This window comes from Aythya ferina (genome assembly GCF_964211825.1).
Source record: "Aythya ferina genome assembly, chromosome: 1".
Lineage (NCBI taxonomy): Eukaryota > Metazoa > Chordata > Aves > Anseriformes > Anatidae > Aythya > Aythya ferina.
The window spans coordinates 141,197,191-141,215,412 of record NC_140296.1 but is presented as its reverse complement, the minus strand read 5'-3'; the positions used below and the strand labels follow the sequence as shown (position 1 = coordinate 141,215,412).

Sequence of the window (18,222 nt, the reverse complement as noted above, 5' to 3'; positions counted from 1 at the left end):
CTTATTATAGTGCTTTTTCTGTGTTTTTCCTGTGTAAATCATCTCTGATTATCAGTAGGGCTGCTCCCTGTAGCCATGTAGGCAAGTATTTTTTTCAGCTTTCAGAAGATGGGCAGAACTTCTCAGCTTTAAATCTCTGTTCTTTCAGGTGCTCATCTGGCTCCATATTCAAAGAAACGTGAATGTAATTCCCAAACCTGTCACTCCACACCATACTGAGGAAAATGTTAAGGTAAGAGGGTACCTTATAAAATTCTTAGTGGTGTTAGTCTTACATACATAGAGAAATCCACTCTGCCAGTGGAACAAAGTATTCCCTTCACACCTAGAAATGCAAAAAAACTTGTTTGTCAGATACCATGTAGGTTACTTCTTTATGAATGAAAGATACTATTTTAAAAGTAAGGACCTGAGACTCCATCTTGAAAACAGATCAAGAAAAAGATAGCAACTTCCACCTGATGATGTAAAAATGATGCAATTAGGCTCCCACCAGCATTATAAGTTTGACATTATTTCATTGTTCGCTACAAACATGCATCTGTTATGTGCTTTCTAGCACTAATACAACACTTTTCTGCTTCTGTTTTTGGTATTCTTTCTGCAAATGAACTTGTATTTTTGCAAATTGGTATAAATCAGCTGTTTGGCATCTTGTTTTCATGTGTTTGACTGTGAATTGGCTAAAGAGGAGATGGAAACCCTCCTCACCTTCAAGAAGTAATACCAAATCTGTGCATTAAGTGAGTGAGTACCTCCTTCTTCCCCTCCTCCTCTGTCTTTCAGCAGGATTGGATTATCATTGCATAGCCTCGTATAAAGGAAGGGGTAACCTTAGCCGATACGTGTCATATCCATAGCTGCTGGAATCCAGCACCAGGGTTTATTAGAGCACCGTCCATGTTCTAATATGCAGGGACGTTGTATGTTAAGACACCTGTAATGGATTTTGGACTAATGCCTGAAAATCAAAATCAGTTGGAAATTCTAAAAAAAAAAAAGAAAAAAGGGCATTTTTTTCTTGTTTTCTTTGGCTACTTTATGTAACAGACAGTCGCTGTAAATAAACTCCATTTTAAGAATGAGTTGCAATTTTTTTTTAAGTGAAAATCTGTGCCTGTGTATTTATGCCAACATTATTAGGGCAGCATCTAGAGATCAGAACAGTTATATACAGACTTAGCAAGACCTGCCATTTATTGTTTCCCTAGGTTTACTCGCTTATCTAATAGAATTCTGCAAACTTCCAGTTCACAAGAGAGTCATTTAATATTGCAGAGAAGTTTGGCAATTTCAGCTATGCAAACATTATCTTATCTTCTGAGAACGAGGTCATTGGCACATGTGAAGGTTACAAAGCATGAACTTCCACTACGCTATGTAAGGTAAGCAGGGTTTGTTTTTATTGCAGTTCAGTTTTAGCTCTGCAGAGCTTACACTGGGACAGGGGAGAAAGCTCTTTTTTTCTCAGCTTTAAGACTACATGATATGAGCATTTTAATCCTATGCTTGCTTTCTTATGCAAAAAAAAAAACAAGAACTATCTTTTTGGAGGACTAATGTGGGCATTATCTTCAGATCCCTCAGGGATCAGGAGGACTATATTTCATTGTTGAAGTGATTTGTAGTGCTTCAGGCATATTAAATCACAGCAGAAGTTGACTATGTATTGCACAAGATGGAAGAACATAGTTCATGGGACTACTGAGGAGTAAACTTCAAGCAGGCATGAGTTTGCTTCATTTAGTATCAACTACAGTTCTATCCCTCCTTTATCTGTATCTTTACTTTGATCTTGTAATTGTTCTCACTTGTAACAAAATACATATTGTATAAGCATTTAGTAATGACAATTAAAGAAGTTTAATAATCCTGAACTTGTGAAAAGCAGCTTTCATCATAAACAAATCATGATAAACTGTAAAGAAACTTAAAAGATTCTCCTAGTGCTTGTGTTTTTGGACAACAGGTCAAAACATTCAAACTATTTTTTAGTTGCTAATATAAGTCTTCTCATGTTAAATTAATTATGAGTAGACAATGTGATTTTCAATTGTTACCAACTTCAGTAACTTCACTGTAAATGATTGACAACACTTCAGAGGACACTGAATTATATTTCTGGAGCTGTTTGCATAATGAGGTTTCCAAATTTATGAACTGCTAAATACTAACAAACTAGTAGGAGATCAGTATGTTTGGTTTATTGTAGATACAAGTATATAAATACTGCCTTTATCAGTAGAATACCTGCAGTTCAGAGTGTGAATCTCTCCCAGCAACTCCAGTCTGATAAAGGACACAGGAACTATTTTGTTTGGCAACCGTCTTATTTAACAAGCAAAATTTGGGCAGCTTTTAGAAGCTAGGAGCAGGTTTTCACCCTTGTATCATTCCCTTGATACCATCTTGTGTTTTGACCCAAAGGATGTTACTGGATGTTGGTTTTGGGGTGGGGAGTTAGTGTTGCTGCAGCCCATGCATCTGCTCAAGTTTTAATGAAGTGTCTGTTAATTGAGACTTCTTGCTCTTGAACTCTGACCCACAGAACTCCTGTAATCCCTCTGGGCTCTTTCAGTCCAGTAGAACAATATGGACAAGCACTGCTTGCAGAGAGGAAGGATGATTATGTAATTAAGGGTCAGGGCTAGGGTACAGACCTCATGGATAGCCTTTGCCAGCTGATCTTCTTTGAAGCTGAGGTTTTTAAGTCTATAAAGGAAGTGATGACATCTTTCAGCTACTTTAGACTCTTACAAAATGCTGTAGTAACAGGTGCCCTAGAACTGGGAAAGCAATTCTGTCAAAATCTGTCAAAACAGACAGTTTAGTGCAGTGGTATGGACAGAAAGGTGCTTGCAACAGGCTCTTTCCCCCCCCCATTTCCTACACTGAAAAGGTCAGTTACAGTACATCATCATAACCTCAGTTAGAAAGTAAGCTGCATGGAACAGGCTGTGCTTCCTGGGATTGAAGACTGTGGCCTTGTTTCTGTCAGAAGCACTCCTAGAGGAGAGCTGGACCTTTTCTGAAGCAGCAGTCAAGCTGTCAATCCACAGCAGGAGGAGCAACGCTCACTCAAGGCTGGAGTGCACAGCTATCTTGAAACATACTCTGCTTCAGAGGAGTTTTCTAACAGCATTCCAACTTAATCACAACTATCAAAGTTATTTACAGGATGTTTATAGACTGCAGTAGGCAGGAAGTTGGACTACATGATCACAGCAGCCATATAATAGTAAAAAAATTCAAAACAAGCTAGAAGCCAGAGATTGTTCATTTGTTTTTACAGACAATAGTTTGTGTTTTTTTTTTTTTTTCCAGCTACAGAGACTTTACCAGAGGTAGGAGAAAAATTGGGTGGTATCTGTTATGGGGCAATAAAGTATCTTCTATTTTGCAGCACAGCTGCATCCATACAACTTAAAGACAAGATAACCTTCTGTTAGACTACTGCTGCCTCACAACAGCCAACAGGAGCAAGCCTGCTGTAAGCTGCTTGAGAAGCACACTTTCCTTGCTTCACCAGTTCCCTTACCCCAACAGGTGTCACCAGGGCATTGCTCTAATTAAAGAGATCTGTAGAGAGGAAGCCACTAAGCACAATCAGCCTGTATCCAGTTTTGAGGATTCCAAAAATCTGTTCTCTTCTGTTTTTACAAGTTCAGCCTTTGTTTTACATAGAACCTGCTTGTGGAGAAAATAAAAATTGCTGTGACAGGCAAGGAAAGACTCAGGATTCTTTTACAGCTACTGTAAATTCAATTGACAGGAAAGGAGAGAAATTGAGTAAGATCCTTGAGCAGTTCTTTGAAGGACTAGCAGCTTTTCTTCCCATGTGCCTACTTCCTCAGCAGCACAGTCACCCACTTCATTGGAACTACAGCAAGAAGGTCACATTATCCCAAATTATTATCAGTTTTCATCAGCTATGTGACTGTGCTCTTAAAGCAAACCTTCAGATCTTTCCGAGTCAGCAGTGAGGTTATCCATAGCACCACACTGAACCCAATGAATGGACAATAGCTTAGCATTTTGCCTTTGTATCACAACACGTTGTCCCATGACTTGAGCTTTTATTGTGTGGTTCATCTGTTCCAGTATAGTCAGCCCTTCATTAACAGTTCCAGAGGGGCTGGGTGAAAAAAAGCAACATTCCCCTGCTTTAGAGGAACAACATGGTAACATAGCTAAGGAACAACAGGTAAAATTAAGAACATCCTCCATGTAGTATAATTCCAAGCTTTTCCACAATTTATGTTGAACTCAGTATCATTCAAAAGCAACCAGAATGTGAGGAAACATTAAGGCAGATCTGTTCCACTATGAACTTTTTTGCATTCAGTCCTGCACAACGAGTTCTAGCCTGTACCTCCCTCCCAGAAAGATTTATAGAAGACTTAATAGGATGATCAATAGCACAGGAATAATTTCCACAGGTAGCAGTTATGTAGGCTGAGACTCTCCTTGATCAGAAGATACCAACGCAAGGAACTATGACAGAACATTACAAAGTCTGGAGCAGCTTGGAAAATGTAAAAGGAGATAGACCAGCTGCTATCTCCTCCACCATATAAGTTGGGAGCATTAAATGAATCTTGCAGCAGACAACTCCCAGACAAATAAGACACCAATTCTTCACAGAAGTGCATGGTTGTGAAAATTATTCCCTTGGAGTGTAAGACTCACAAGGTAACTGAAAAAGGAAGTTAACTGATGGCTGTTAAACACTAAATACCTTAAGCTGCAGTCAGACTATTCAACGAACACCACTATAACACTATTTACTCACCTTAGAAAACTTATTTTGGCGATAGTTGAACAGGATGCTGCAGTTAGTAGTTAATCTGATCTAGTTCAGCTGTTTTTATGAACAGCTATCAACTGTAGTCAGGCTTATTCTAGCAGAATAAACTGTTTTACTTGACATGCAGTTAAGGAAACAACCAGTTAAGAAAATTTACATTAAGCTGAATATGCAGTCTAGATTATCTGAAGAATTTGAGCAAAATGTAGTCCTGCAAGTGTTTGTACTAATGGTCCCAATGCCATGCAGTTTAACAAATTAAAATGTGAGAGCAATGTGACCTGTGAAAGAGTGTTGAGTGGCTTCTCCATTTAAATTCTGGCAGGGCCTTCATAAGACTCAGCTCTATACTTTTTAAGTGACTAAGGACAAGGCCAGGTATGTCTGGTGTGTTACAAATAGCTCACAGTTGCTAAACTAGGGATTAAATGAGTAAAAAGAAAGTTATTTGTCCCAAGTCAACTGTTCTGTGCCTCGAAGACCTCTGTTTTCTAGTAATACCTTCACCTTAGTGAATACAAGGAATATCCTGAGGAGTTTCCTGTGGCCCAGTTGTCACAGCTCTGCACAAGCCTTACAATATGCACTTGTGTCAGTCTCAGGAACGGCAGGAAGAGCCTTGTCTTCCCCAGAGGGAAGTAAAGACTAAGTTACAGAGCGTTATATACAGAGTGGTTCCAACCAGCCTGGCTTGTGTTCCAGTATCAGAAGCCATTTTCTCCCGAAGCCATGTTAACTGCATGCTGAAACATACTGTACCTGTAAGACTGTTGGTGGTGTCACATCTCAAACAAGTCTGATACTGATGGCAGCTTCTTGTATTCTCCCCTGCTACCCAAACAAAACTTGGGTTTTGAAAAGGTACCCCTTTCCCTGACAAACCAGTTCAACACTGCTCTTGGCTACTACTGAAATGCATCTATTCTCTCCAAGAAAATCTTTTAACATGAAAAAAGACCCGCTGGTCTAGTATTTCAAGTAGCAAGAATGCAACTGAAAAAAAAACTCATGAATTTTGAGTGCAAATACTAATTCTACAGGTCCTACGATTGATCATATTAGGACTGATCATATCTTGTTCTTAATTTTTCCTGTGAGCCAGCTGGACTTCCCTTCCTAGGGGTCCTACAGTACCACACTAGCTGTTGCAGTGGTGTCATGAGAAAATCTAGTTAAGAATGTCAACAAGGTGGAGTTGAACTACAAGTTCTTAAATTGAGAAAGAACAAAAAAAAAACACTTCATTGTGAGAGCTACAAGATTGTATTTGTCCTTAAAAGTTTCTTTGATCAGAAATCCAGAGATCCGTCAAGCCATAATAGAAAAACAAATGCTGTGAACAGTTATAGCAGGAAGAACTCAGTTAGCAGGAATGCTAGGCTCCGGATACCATAGTCTTTGATCATTCCACTTTACCTTTTAGAAGATGAAAGCAAATCTCTATCCTGGTATGTAGAGAGTAGCCCAAGCATGGGGTTTAAATTAAATGAAGACTTGGCTGTAGTCTAAAAGGCTGGTTCTTCCCATTTCAGCCTTGTTTAATTTTTCAAGGCCAGATATAATTTATGGAAAGATTATAGAAAGTTAAAAATTAAACAAAATTAAATTCAAAAAAAGCCTTATCATTGATCTCTCTCATTCTCTTCCTACTCTTCATCCTCTGTCAACAGCCAGCTTTCTGTTCAAGCTTAGGCATCATTTCTTCCCTCAGATATTTGTTTTTCCTCTATTCCCACTCATATTTCACCAAGCATTCAAGTCCTCTGTTGGTTAAGCACTGCCTTGTGTCCCAGAATGACCCTTTCCAAATTCTTCCCCCTTAGGTCATCCAGAAAAATACAGAGAGAGCCTGTTACAATACCACTCCTCTCAGAGAGCTTGCTGATCTTCCCTCTGCTGCAGGGCAGTCTGTCTGAAAGCCTTCTCCAGTAAAATTCCTACTCATAGAATGGAAAAATTCCTACTCTGAGAATGGAAAAATTCCAGGCACAAACTTCCATGAAGTTACAGTGAAATGAAAACAGAGGAAGTGAACAGAGCCTGATGTGCTATTTTGGAGTCCCTTATCCGCAATATAACTCCTTGCTGGAACACTTGGCACAAAGATGTTATTTCCAAGCAAGTCAACAATGCCGCAAACAGTTTTCTGTCACAGCTCAGACTAATCTAAGCCCATTAGCTGGTCTGCTTTTTCTTGATGCCTCTGGGCTTTTATTTATCGCATTATAAATATACAGAACCACTTTTGGAGCTGAAACTTTCTGTGTTTACCTTTAAGACCAGACTTTAAAGTAATTATAATCAATTTATGTTAGAAGAATCAGCACTGGAAAAGAATATTGCTTAGAGTCAGACTGATTCTCTCCCCTCCCCAATGCATCTTAAGTTAATGCAATCTTGTCTGTTGAGCCTGTTGTAAATTGTTCTGACCAAATGTGTATTGCACAAAGTCTGGCATCAGCTATACTGGAAAGATTTTAAAAAGCATTTGAGGATAACAAAAATGGTGTTCACCCCATTCCCCCAATATAACAATCATTTCAATTCATCAGAAAGGCAAGTTTTAAATTAGCATGACTCCTCAGTACCTTTTGTGTTGTTTTTGTGTTGTGTTTTTTTTTTTTGTCAGAATCAGAAAACAAGCCGACTTAGAGTAATACTCTGAGAACAGCTGCATTCACTGGGCAGTAATGTTTTATTGCTTTGCTTTTCAAGCCAGCAGAGTTTGCCTGAAGGTAGGATTCTGGTTCCATAATTACATAGCATACCTTAAGCTCACTGTTTAGAGGTAATCATGCCTTAGCAGTTCTGTTATCTCCTTCTTTCACCCCATCAGAAAGAACGCTCTTCCTGTCAGGACTACACACCCTCCTTCATACTCTAAGTCAAGTCAGGCCTTGGAAAGAAATTTGTGAGAACACCCAAGAAAATCACCCCAACACTAGCCACCATTTTTACGTCTGTCTAAATGCCTCTTGTGAATAGACTTAAGCAGCTCTCAGAAGGCAACAACTTGAGAATCATTACCAGCATGTGTTGTGAGAACAAATAAAGCAAAGGATATCTTGTGTCAAAATGTGGCCATAAGCTTACTTCTGTACTCCCAAAACACTGTAGTAAGCTTTTGATCTGCCAGCTTGTGATGCAGGAGTTTTTTAGAAATCCATTTTGTGTTATTTGCAGCTGTTGCTTGTACAAGCACAGAAGCCTTTCCTGCATCACATGCTGCCTGCCTGGAAGGCACATGTTTTCTATTGTTTACTTAAAACATCCCATAGGATTCTGTGTAGGCTTCATGTCTTTAAAGGAATGAGTTTTCTACTAGACCAAATATACTGCCAGTTTCATAAAATATTGATTTAAACATCAGTATATTAACTGTCAGGCATACTGTAAGAGTAGTATTTAAAGAGGCTCAAGTAGGCTACTCAATGGCCGAAGGTGAACCTGTGGCCATTGATACACACTAATGCCTAACACTCACACATTCCACAAGCAGTAGCATGAATTCAATAGACAACCTGCTGGCTATGTGTGAGAAGCTAACATCAGCTATAGGGATTTCTAGGGGGAACAGTAATTTTCCTTGCATTTGTGTAACCAGACAGCTAATATAATACAGCTATTCTATGCTGCCATTAAGAGCATTGCTGAAATAACCATCTCATTACACACAGTAATGAAACTATATTTTATTATAAGCAAACCCAGCTTTTATATCACCAAGAAACCAGGACTTATACACTTTTTGAAGAGCTACCCATGTAGCAACTGCTATACTTAAAAAAAAAAAATTGGTACTTCCAATTAGAGGAAGAGCATGGAGTGTTACAAAAAAAATCAAATCCAGAAGTAATTAGAAAGTATCTGGCCTCAACCTAGTTATGCAAAATCTGTCATATCCTGGTCCTTCCAGACAAGATCCAGACAAATGTCACTAGCTACAATTCACAATATTCCAAAGTAAGTGACTAGTAGCTCAAACTTTCTCAATGTTTCTTGCTTACCAATTCCAGACATGCAGTTTGGCAAAGACACTCTACTGTAGTCCACACAGTGTGCTCTTCAGAAACTTTTTAGCATGTCCTTCCTCAAAAGAAAAACAAAACAAAAACAACATAAAGCACACCCAAAGTCACTGGGTACACACACTTCGTCTTTGTGGGCAAAAAAGAGGGTTGATGCAGTGAGAAAGCTAGATAGACAACTCAAAGGCAACAGCAGAAGCATATCTGAGAAGTCTGGGGAGAGGCAGGAAACTATCTTCAATACTCTGCATTGAAAGGGTAGTCCTTGTGGGTTTTGCACCTGAAAGAAATCGAGGAGAACATTATTCTAACAGCTGAAAAATACTACATGCAGCTGTACTCCCTGCAGAGAATCAGAGGAGGAACTGAACTGTATAAACAGAGTCAGTTTCAGACTTCTGTTTTCTTTGGTGATGTGTTTCATTTGTAAACAAAGATTCTCAAGTATCTTCCTGTTGTTCAGGCTGAGCATTTCAGGCTGTGGGACCTAGGCACTTCACAGATCACTAATTCAAGGTTTTACTGTCTACTGCCTAGAGAATCTTTTTTGCAGTCTTTCAGAGACTTCATATCTAGCTTCAGGCTTTTAAGTTGCAAATCCTCAACATTACTTCTTGAATGTTCACCCACTTCTCCAGTAACCCATTAAGATCATAGTGCCTTTTTTTTAATAACATACATAAAAGTTAGTAAAGATAAATAAAATTCCACAAGCAAAGTTGATCATGAATTGAGTCTGCCTCATACTCCTATCTCCAATATAGACAAAATGAAGATTACGAACAAGAATCCTTCTCTCGGAATTCTAGCTACAAAAGCCTTCTTGCAGACTGAACTCAAGATGAACATCAAGTTTGCTTTATGATCATCATAGTTTGGTTCATGATATGAACATCTGAAATTTTACTGTGAAAAAATATTATGAAGTTGAACTCTTTGGAAATTGAGTTTGAGTATCCTGAACCTTAAACAGGTCTAGTACACAAAACTGTGACAACTTATCAGTTTAAAAATATCACTTACGTGCTCATTGCACAGGCTCTCCAGTTTCTATTAAAGCTGAGAATGGTTGTCATCTCTTCTTTAGTCAGCTCAAAGTCAAACACCTAACAAGAGAAACAGCTGGAAATCACCTCTTCAAACAAATCAGACTAAGCAAGACTCATAGAATTAAAGCACAAGTCCACATTGGAGGGGTGCTAGTGAGAAGAAATGGTGGCTTCAAGAAGGGGGAAGAGGAAAAAAGCACCTTTGGATTTCCAAGACTCCACTAGCAGTGGGAGAAGGAGGGAAGGAAGCATTTGAAAGTTCAGAAGTTGCTTCAGAAGTTGGAGTTTTTATATGCCAGCTGCTCCAAGAAGCTTCTTGAGCATTTAGAGGATGGAGGCATTCTGCAACACTATTTGTAAAGGATGCATCTGTTCATTGTGTCTCCAGTTTCAGCTTTAGCTTAGCCCTCATTATAGGTAATGTGAGAAAAACTGTAGTCCTCATCTGAGGATTACTTTGGAAGGCTGAGAAAGGACCACTTGCTCCACAGAGGGAAAGGATGCCATCCCTGCATACTGGCCACTTGTAATCACCCACCTTGAAGTTCTCCACAATGCGCTGGGGGGTGATGGACTTGGGAATCACAACCACATTTCTCTGGATGTGGAACCGAATGAGAACCTGCAGAAAGAGACCACTGAGTCAGAAAGAAGTCAGAGCATACCACTGAGTCAGAGAGAAGAGCTTTTGTTCTGTAAGAAAGTAGGAGCTGTAAACTGTACAATTCAGCAGAACTAACCACTCACAGCAGAGCTGCATTTCAAATTGTACCTAAGTCTCAGCAGCGCCTTCTGAAGTGCAAATAGAGCAGTGGAGCCCTGTGGTAGCCCTTCCAGTCTTATGATACAAGGTTTGTTTCCTTCCTACCTAAACATAGGTAGTCTACACAAGTGTTCATTTCTCTGCACCGGCTTAAGATTAGAAGACAAACATTTGAAGATGGGTCAAGAAAATGTTTCTTGTTGATGGTCAAATAACCCTTTCAAGAAAGCATTTCAGACTATGCAATAAATGAGCTGCACTGCTATATAACACCGCAGCTCAGTGAATGAGGAGTCAAGCTCTTCATTTTACATTGTTTGTCAGTAGCTGTTCTAAAGAACAAATCCTGTGTTACAGGAAGCAGTACCCACTGTCCAGCACCCACCTACCTGTGCCGGAGTTTTGTTGTGCTTGGCTGCAATCTCTTTAATCTTGGGGTCATCCAGAAGGGAAGGATCCTCTGGTTTAGCCCTACACAGAGCAAAGAAAGACCAGTGGCAAGAAACCTCCATAGAAAGAGCCAACCCAGCAACAGGAATCTGTATCTTGATGAATGATTAATGGAGCACTTGGAGTCTCAATGCTTCAAGCGTAATCCCTGCCAGCGCCCTTGCAAAATGGGAGTGAGTCTTACCATGGCCTGTCAGGAGAGCCAAGGGGACTGTATGCAGTCACAGCGATCCCTTTGGATTGGCAATAATTGATCAGCTTCTCCTGGGTCAGGTATGGATGGCATTCGATCTGAAACACAAGAGTACAGAAACTGACAGTGGCACAGCTACTTTCATGTTTCATTATTTTTTAAAATCCAACCAAGTGTTGATTTTTATTGTAATTTATAGTCTGCACGATATTATGCAGCATTTGTTTCTGTATATCCCCATTCCCCTTTTGCTTGCAAGTGCAGGTGTCCAAGAACTATAACACCATTTTCTTAAAACTTTCCTGATCCATATTATTTCTAACATGAATTATCATCTTACTAACTTCTGAAGTGAAGTTCATCTCAGTTCAATGAGACACACGTGCAGAAGTACCATAAAGTCATAACAATGGGATAGCAGACCAATAGAGTACAAAGTCCTTTTACCTAATTAAATGTTGTAAAAGTATTAGGTTTTTACAGATTCCATACTGCCTCAATACAGGCATTGTTTCATTCCTTTTTATCTGCTTTATGTCAATAAGCATGCAGAATATTCCCAGTCTGCAAATATTGAAAGTAGCTACTAATTGCTACAGATTCTAGATCTTCAGATTACTCTGCATTATATAACTTTTAGAAATGCATTTGTGCTTACCATTAGTTTCCAGAAGACTATCTACATACTTCTTAGTGCACCAGATCTGTGTTCTGGCAAGTTAATGCACTGATATGTAGTACAGAACAGACATTATCCAAATATCTGGCAGCACTGAATTAACATGAAGTTTTGCTGCTTTACATAGATGGACTTTGAGGATAATTTCATACCAGGGAGCAGTACTCTTCTTTCAGCAGGCAAACTCAAAAACCTTTTTTTGACTACACTGTCATTCAAGCTTTCAAAGAAACATGCCATTGGCAGGTGGAGCAACAGCATAAATCATGGGATTAGATTACACCCTTGACTGCTTTATTTATGGTTCTGGCTGCTTGCTGTTATCAGAAGCTTGCATGGCTGCTTCTCTTCTGAAGCATGTTGAAATATTAGATGCAACAGGGCACAACTCAGTTTTTAGGCAAATTATACATTTATTTTGCTTCAATACTACTCAGAATAACAGAGCATTTAGCCAAGTTGGGTATTATCTCTGCTATTCAATAGGTAAGATTCAGACCATACAAGTGAGGCAAAGTCATCCTTACCTGCCCACCTGAACTCAAGTTGAAAAATTCCTGAGTTGCATTATCTAGTGGTATGTTCAGGCCATGGTGAAAAGCCTCCGATACATTTAAATAAGTATTTTAAGATATTGCAATACACACTGACAATGATTAAATACTTGACTCAGATCTTCTTCATGAACTAATTAGCAATATTATCATAATGTAATTACTGCCTTGCCAAACTGGTATCTTACCATGAATGAAACTTGCATACTGGCTGCATTCATAGTTAAGAACGAGAATGACACTGTAGACACTTCATTTAGAGTCCAGTAATTCCAACTAATCAGAGAGAAACGGTTTGCAGGAAGCACTATAATCTTGTATTAGGCTAACTGGTAAGAGTTCACAAGACAAGAGTTTCAGACTTGCAACTGTTTCTTCAGACGCAGTAAGTATTGAAGGACAGCCACCAACACCCATTGGTGAGAAAACTTAGCAGTGTGGAAGAGACATAAGGTCAACATCCCCTATACAAGTGACAGAGGAGTAGTTGCCAACTACAGTGAAAAGTTCTTTGGCAACAAGGTGTGGTAGGTCTGATAAGACTTCTAAGTTTCCTAAAAGTAGATTGGACTGAATATGAAGTTAGTCCAGAATTATGAATTTTGCAGCTGTCAGGTTTGTTTGACAATGGACAGACTTGCAGGGAATACTCCCATTAGCTTTCTGAAGACAGGTGTTAAGATCCTGTTTTAGTACATATGCTCAAGCTATCACAGTAAGTTAACCAGTTCTTGTAATTCAGTATTGAGAACTTACTGCAGTCCCACAATAAGCAGAGCAGTTTAGGACAAGACTAGATAAACACAGGAAATCTATCACAGGACCTGTCTTCCTCAACAACTTGACAGGCTATGAGCTTGTCATGTTTGCAGGTGATGCCAAACTGACCAGTGGAGAGAAGTGGACAAGAGAAAACACTCAAGGGTGGGCTGCCACTTCAGAGGGACCTACTCAGGTAGTGGGAGAAGTCCTACATAAACCTTACAAGATTCAAGAAAGCTGCATGCAAAGCCCTGCACCTTGGAAGAAAGAGCCCCCAGCAATGACACAGGCTGCAGCCTGACTGCCTGGGGAGCAGCTCTGCTAGGAAGGACCTAGTAGCTCAGCCTGCCACGGCTTCAAGCAAGCCAGTAGTGATCCTTGGCAACAGGAACACAGCCAGTAGGTCATGGGAAGCGATCACCCCCTTCTACTCAGCATCTGTCAGACCACCTTCAGAATACAGTGCCCACATTGCCCCCTTCCCAGTCCTCTCAGGAGAAGATTGGGAAACTGTCAAATTCAGCAGAGGGACAGCAGGATGGCTGAGGGCCAGAGCACCTACTGTATTAGGGCAGGTTGAGTGAGTTAGGATTGTTCAGCCTGGAGAAGGAAGGCTTCTGGGCTCCTAGTAAGTTCTCCAATACCTACAAGAAGGTCATCAGAAATCAAGCCAAGCTCTTCAGTGGTGCATGGTGAGAGGAAAACAGACAGCATGCATAAATTGAAACAAGACAGGTTCAGACTAGATACAGGAAAACTCCCTAAACTCCTTCATCCTAACAAGGAGAGGGTGTCAGGCAGTGGAGCACACTGCCTCAAGAGGCTGTGCAGTCTCCAGCCTTGCAGGTTTTCAAGAACTGACTGGATAAAGCCCAGGGTAGCCTGATCAAGTGTCACAGCTGATGTTGCTCCAAACTGTACATTACACTATATCCTGAAGTCTTCTGCAGTCTGTGTTTTCCTAAAATTTTAGGAGTTGCCAATACACTTGGACAATTTTACTTTACAGCCTACCTTCTAAGTCCATTTCCTCCCAACCCTCCTCAAATCTGTAAGCAGTCCATAAAGCATTCCCTGTTCATTTCCTTTAGTCTCAAGTCATCAACAACAGGAACTGTCTTCTCCACAACAGAGTTGAAAAATCATCCAATTCTCTACCAAGCTCTTGTACATATCCTGGGTTTTATTCAACTGAAATGCAGATTTAAGCTCAGGGGATTTTTTTCCCCCCTCCAAAATAAGATATGCTGGAGCTGCTCCTTTCAAGCAGTAGTGCAGAAACTCCAACCTTATCCCATAAGAAGATTTTCATAATACTTGAAACACAGAAGAAAAAAGCATTCATCTTTGGTCACTGAACTGCTTACCTGGTTGTTGGCAGGCTTGTATTTCAATCCTGGCTTGTTCAAGATTCTTTCTATCTGTTCATGGTTGAAGTTGGAGATTCCAATGGCTTTTACCAGACCAGCATCCACCAGCTCTTCCATGGCCTAATGGAAAGAGCCAAATCAGCATCTGATATGTATGAAAGGGTCTGTACACATTTTTCCTAACATGGCTTGTTTTGTCCTTTTCACAAAGAGAATGTGTTTAGATCTGCAGCATTTGTCTTGAGACAAACAAAGCACTGGTATATTTATTCCACATCTCCAGTCTCAAAGCCCAAAGATTCATTCTTTGAGATTACAGGAATTCATGATGACTTGGAAACAAAAAATCAACATTTAAATATCCACCATTGTACCAGTGAGTCCTTTCAAGTAGTTCTGTGTACATGAGACAGTTTAGACTGCTGAAGGTAGTGAAGGCACAGCAGAAACGGCTGAGGACAGAAAATGTGACTCTTGCTGTGGGCAGACTTACCTCCCACGTATGTAGAATATCAGTGTTGCTGGGTATTGACATGCCTTTGTCATCTGTTGGAAACAGGTCCTCTCCTGCCTGTCAGTGAGAAAACACTTGAAACATTCTCTGCTGTAAAGGTTAACACCAGCTGAAGACCATGATATCACAAACATAGTGCAAGAAATACTAATATTCATTATCTACATTCTTCGGTCTTTTCTTTTGCCTTCACATGGGTTTGTGGCATTTTTGTCAGCAGTCATCTCATAAAGACAACTACTTCACTGGACACAGCAAAGTCTGTTGGGTCACCACAATACGTATGTGAAACAGGACAATCCTCTTGTAGAATTATCTCCAGCTTACAAGTTTGCTTCCTGTGTTATGCATTTTAATAAGATACACTGTTATGCTCACATAAGAGCTGTGCATTTTTGTAGTAAGGACCCACTTAGGACCTAGGAGCATCAGTCTGTGAGGACCGTATCTGCTGACAGGTCTTTCACAGGGAACCTCATTGTTTCAGTTGCTGGCAAAGGGAATGTTGCAACAGTCTGTGTCCCAGTTAGGGCTGGCTATGATTTATGAACTTCCAAAAGCAGGTGTTTTCTAGGGATACCTTACTATACTTGAACACATTTTCACTTTGACAATTCTGTTCACATTAATCTAATTTTAAAGATACAGATACTATGAAAACCACAAAGAACAGTTATCTCAGAAACAACAGGTAGGGCACAGATTTTGTTCAGGCTGTAACAGACTAAGCTTACACATTTTCAAGCAGACATCAAATCCTTTGTGTGTAGCACATTAAAGTTAGGAACTAAAAAGCTTCAACCTTTTAGAATGTAAAGTCTGTGGAACATTACAACTCCTACAGCAACGGTCAACTCAATTTATATTAATATTAAAGATGCAGTGATTACAGACAGAAGTAGAAAAATATTCTCTGAGTCTGAAACACAGAGGGAAACAAAATCTGTCAGACAGCAGAGTACCACCCTCCTTCACACAAAGCAGGAACCAAGTCATTGTTGACCATACTCTGGATTTGTAAGAGACAACACAGAGGTAGTAGTAATAAGAACGAGAGCTGCATAATTTAGAGCTGCATAATTTATACTTGCGGCAGGGAAACCTGCCCCTACTACTAGGTCTACTTCTTCTACAATCAAAAGAGAGGGTGCTGTGCAAGCAAGAATCTCAGAAACAGGAATCAACAGCCTGACTCATGTGCAGCCACATGATTATCTTTCTCAGATGGAGACATTGTTGGGCTGTAAGACTGTGTAACTCTTCAAAACTGCCAGCTATAACAGAAAGCCAAGCACATTACTGTACCTTAAACCCAAGGGGCCAGTGGATGAGGTAGAGATCCAGGTAATCCAGTTTCAGGTCAGCAAGAGTCTTCTGGCAGGCTCCCTTTACCAGATGTTTTTCATGAAACGTGCACCACAGCTGGAGACAGAAAGCCAAGGCACACCATGAGCTGCTGGGCTAAAAGTTCCTGGAACATTTCTGTCCCAATCAGGAGAGATCTCTCTTTTGGAAGAGAGTGTGAAATTAGGTTCTTATTTCTCTTCAAAGAAGGCTTGCTCTGTGGGCAGGAACAGCCCCCGATAGCAAGGCCAGTGATGCAGTGGCAGCACACAGAGCTGAAGGGGGGCACTGCAGGCAGCAGAAGCAGCCTCGACCAATTAAGTCATTATTTAAAAGCTACCCACAACAGGGTCAGGTGCTGCATAAAAGACAATAGCAAAGTTTAGTGCTGGGAAAAGCTCAAAGCATCACTCCTGTACTCAGCACATATCCCACCTAGTTCTCTGTGCAGGTAGGGACGACAGAAGAAGCTTGGACCTGGGGTTACCACAAGAACGCCATTCTCCCCGGGGCTTGTACACCCCCAGGCCCCTACCTTGCTGACCACGAAGAGCTCCTCTCGCTTCACAGCCCCCTCCTTGATCTTCTTCTGGATGCCGTCCCCAACCTCGCTCTCGTTCTGGTACACGAAGGCGCAGTCCAGGTGGCGGTACCCAGCGTCGATAGCGGCCATCACCGCAGCTGCCACCTTCCCTGGCGGGGACTGAAGGGGAAGGACAGCGCCTGAGGAGCGCCCACCCAAACACACCGCAGGCCTCGTGCCCGTTAAGACCAAAATTCAGAAAGCCACCCCACCGAAAACACACTTAAAAAACAAAACAAAAAAACACGAACGAGAAACAACCCCCAAAAAAGCCTACCTCCGCGCAGGCCGCCCGCAGGCCGGGCAGCGGCCCCGCGCCCCCGCGGCCTCCCCCTTCCCCGCGCCGCCGCCCGGGCCGGGCCTCCCCCCGCTCACCTTCCATGTGCCCAGCCCCACGATGGGCATCTTGGCCCCCGTGTTCAGCTGCACGTAGGTCGCCATGGCCCCACACACACCGCCAGAGCCTCTCACACGCCGCTTTAATAGCGCCCGGCCCGCCCCGGAGCGCAGCGAGGGAGGGAGGGAGGCGGGCAGGGGGCGGCGCCGGGGCTGAGCCCCCGGGACCGCTGCTCGGGGCCACTTTCCCTTCCCTTCCCTTCCCTTCCCTTCCCTTCCCTTCCCTTCCCTTCCCTTCCCTTCCCTTCCCTTCCCTTCCCTTCCCTTCCCTTCCCTTCCCTTCCCTTCCCTTCCCTTCCCTTCCCTTCCCTTCCCTTCCCGGTGGTGCCCGGGGGTCATTTGGGAAAAGCCAGATTTAAGAAAAAAAGAGCTCTGTTTGAATGTTGGGATTGTTATTATTATTTTTTTTTTTAACGTGTTTTGAAAGCTGCAGGAGAGGAACAGTGAGTTTTTAGTGCGTGACATCATAGCCGAATTGCCCTGCCGTCCTCAGGGAGGTGCTGAGGGCCTCGCAGGACAAAACGAATTTGTATTGCACGAGTACGCGCTGGCACGTCCAACATCGGTGTCGAAACCCTGTGGACAAGCGCGTGCTGCTCTGGCGAGGAGGCTGCAGCGCAGTGGAAAAAGCCAGCCTTGGCCACAGGAGCACGTGGGGAGCCTCCTCAGGTGCCTCTCCCACGGCAGAGGCCTGTGCGCTGTGCAGCACTGAGGTTTTTGCTCCATTTAA

At 41.6% G+C, this 18,222-nt stretch overlaps 1 protein-coding gene and 1 long non-coding RNA gene across 2 annotated transcripts; one reads left to right on the top strand and one right to left on the bottom strand.

Annotated features, from left to right (window-relative positions):
• Nucleotides 1-1,217: 1,217 nt before the first annotated feature.
• On the top strand, nt 1,218-8,846 carry LOC311424371. The gene is made up of 2 exons (XR_014686073.1): nt 1,218-1,385; nt 1,579-8,846. It is a non-coding gene; the product is annotated as an uncharacterized lncRNA (long non-coding RNA).
• Nucleotides 8,480-17,649, bottom strand: LOC311424257 (aldo-keto reductase family 1 member B1-like). Its single transcript, XM_084499254.1, has 10 exons — nt 17,472-17,649; nt 17,049-17,216; nt 16,475-16,591; nt 15,149-15,226; nt 14,653-14,775; nt 11,282-11,388; nt 11,037-11,118; nt 10,423-10,506; nt 9,859-9,941; nt 8,480-9,115 (listed from the first exon to the last, which is right to left on the bottom strand). Exons 1-10 carry the CDS (start codon nt 17,535-17,537, stop codon nt 9,073-9,075), a joined length of 951 nt encoding a protein of 316 aa, XP_084355380.1. The 5' UTR covers nt 17,538-17,649; the 3' UTR covers nt 8,480-9,072.
• Nucleotides 17,650-18,222: the final 573 nt, after the last annotated feature.

Coding starts and splice junctions, on each gene's coding strand:
- LOC311424257 (XM_084499254.1), bottom strand. CDS start 17,537: ATGGCGACCTACGTGCAGCTGAACACGGGGGCCAAGATGCCCATCGTG. Junction 11,119..11,281: donor GGCTCTCCTGACAGGCCATG/GTAAGACTCACT, acceptor TGCTCTGTGTAG/GGCTAAACCAGAGGATCCTT. Junction 9,942..10,422: donor GCATTGTGGAGAACTTCAAG/GTGGGTGATTAC, acceptor TTCTCTTGTTAG/GTGTTTGACTTTGAGCTGAC.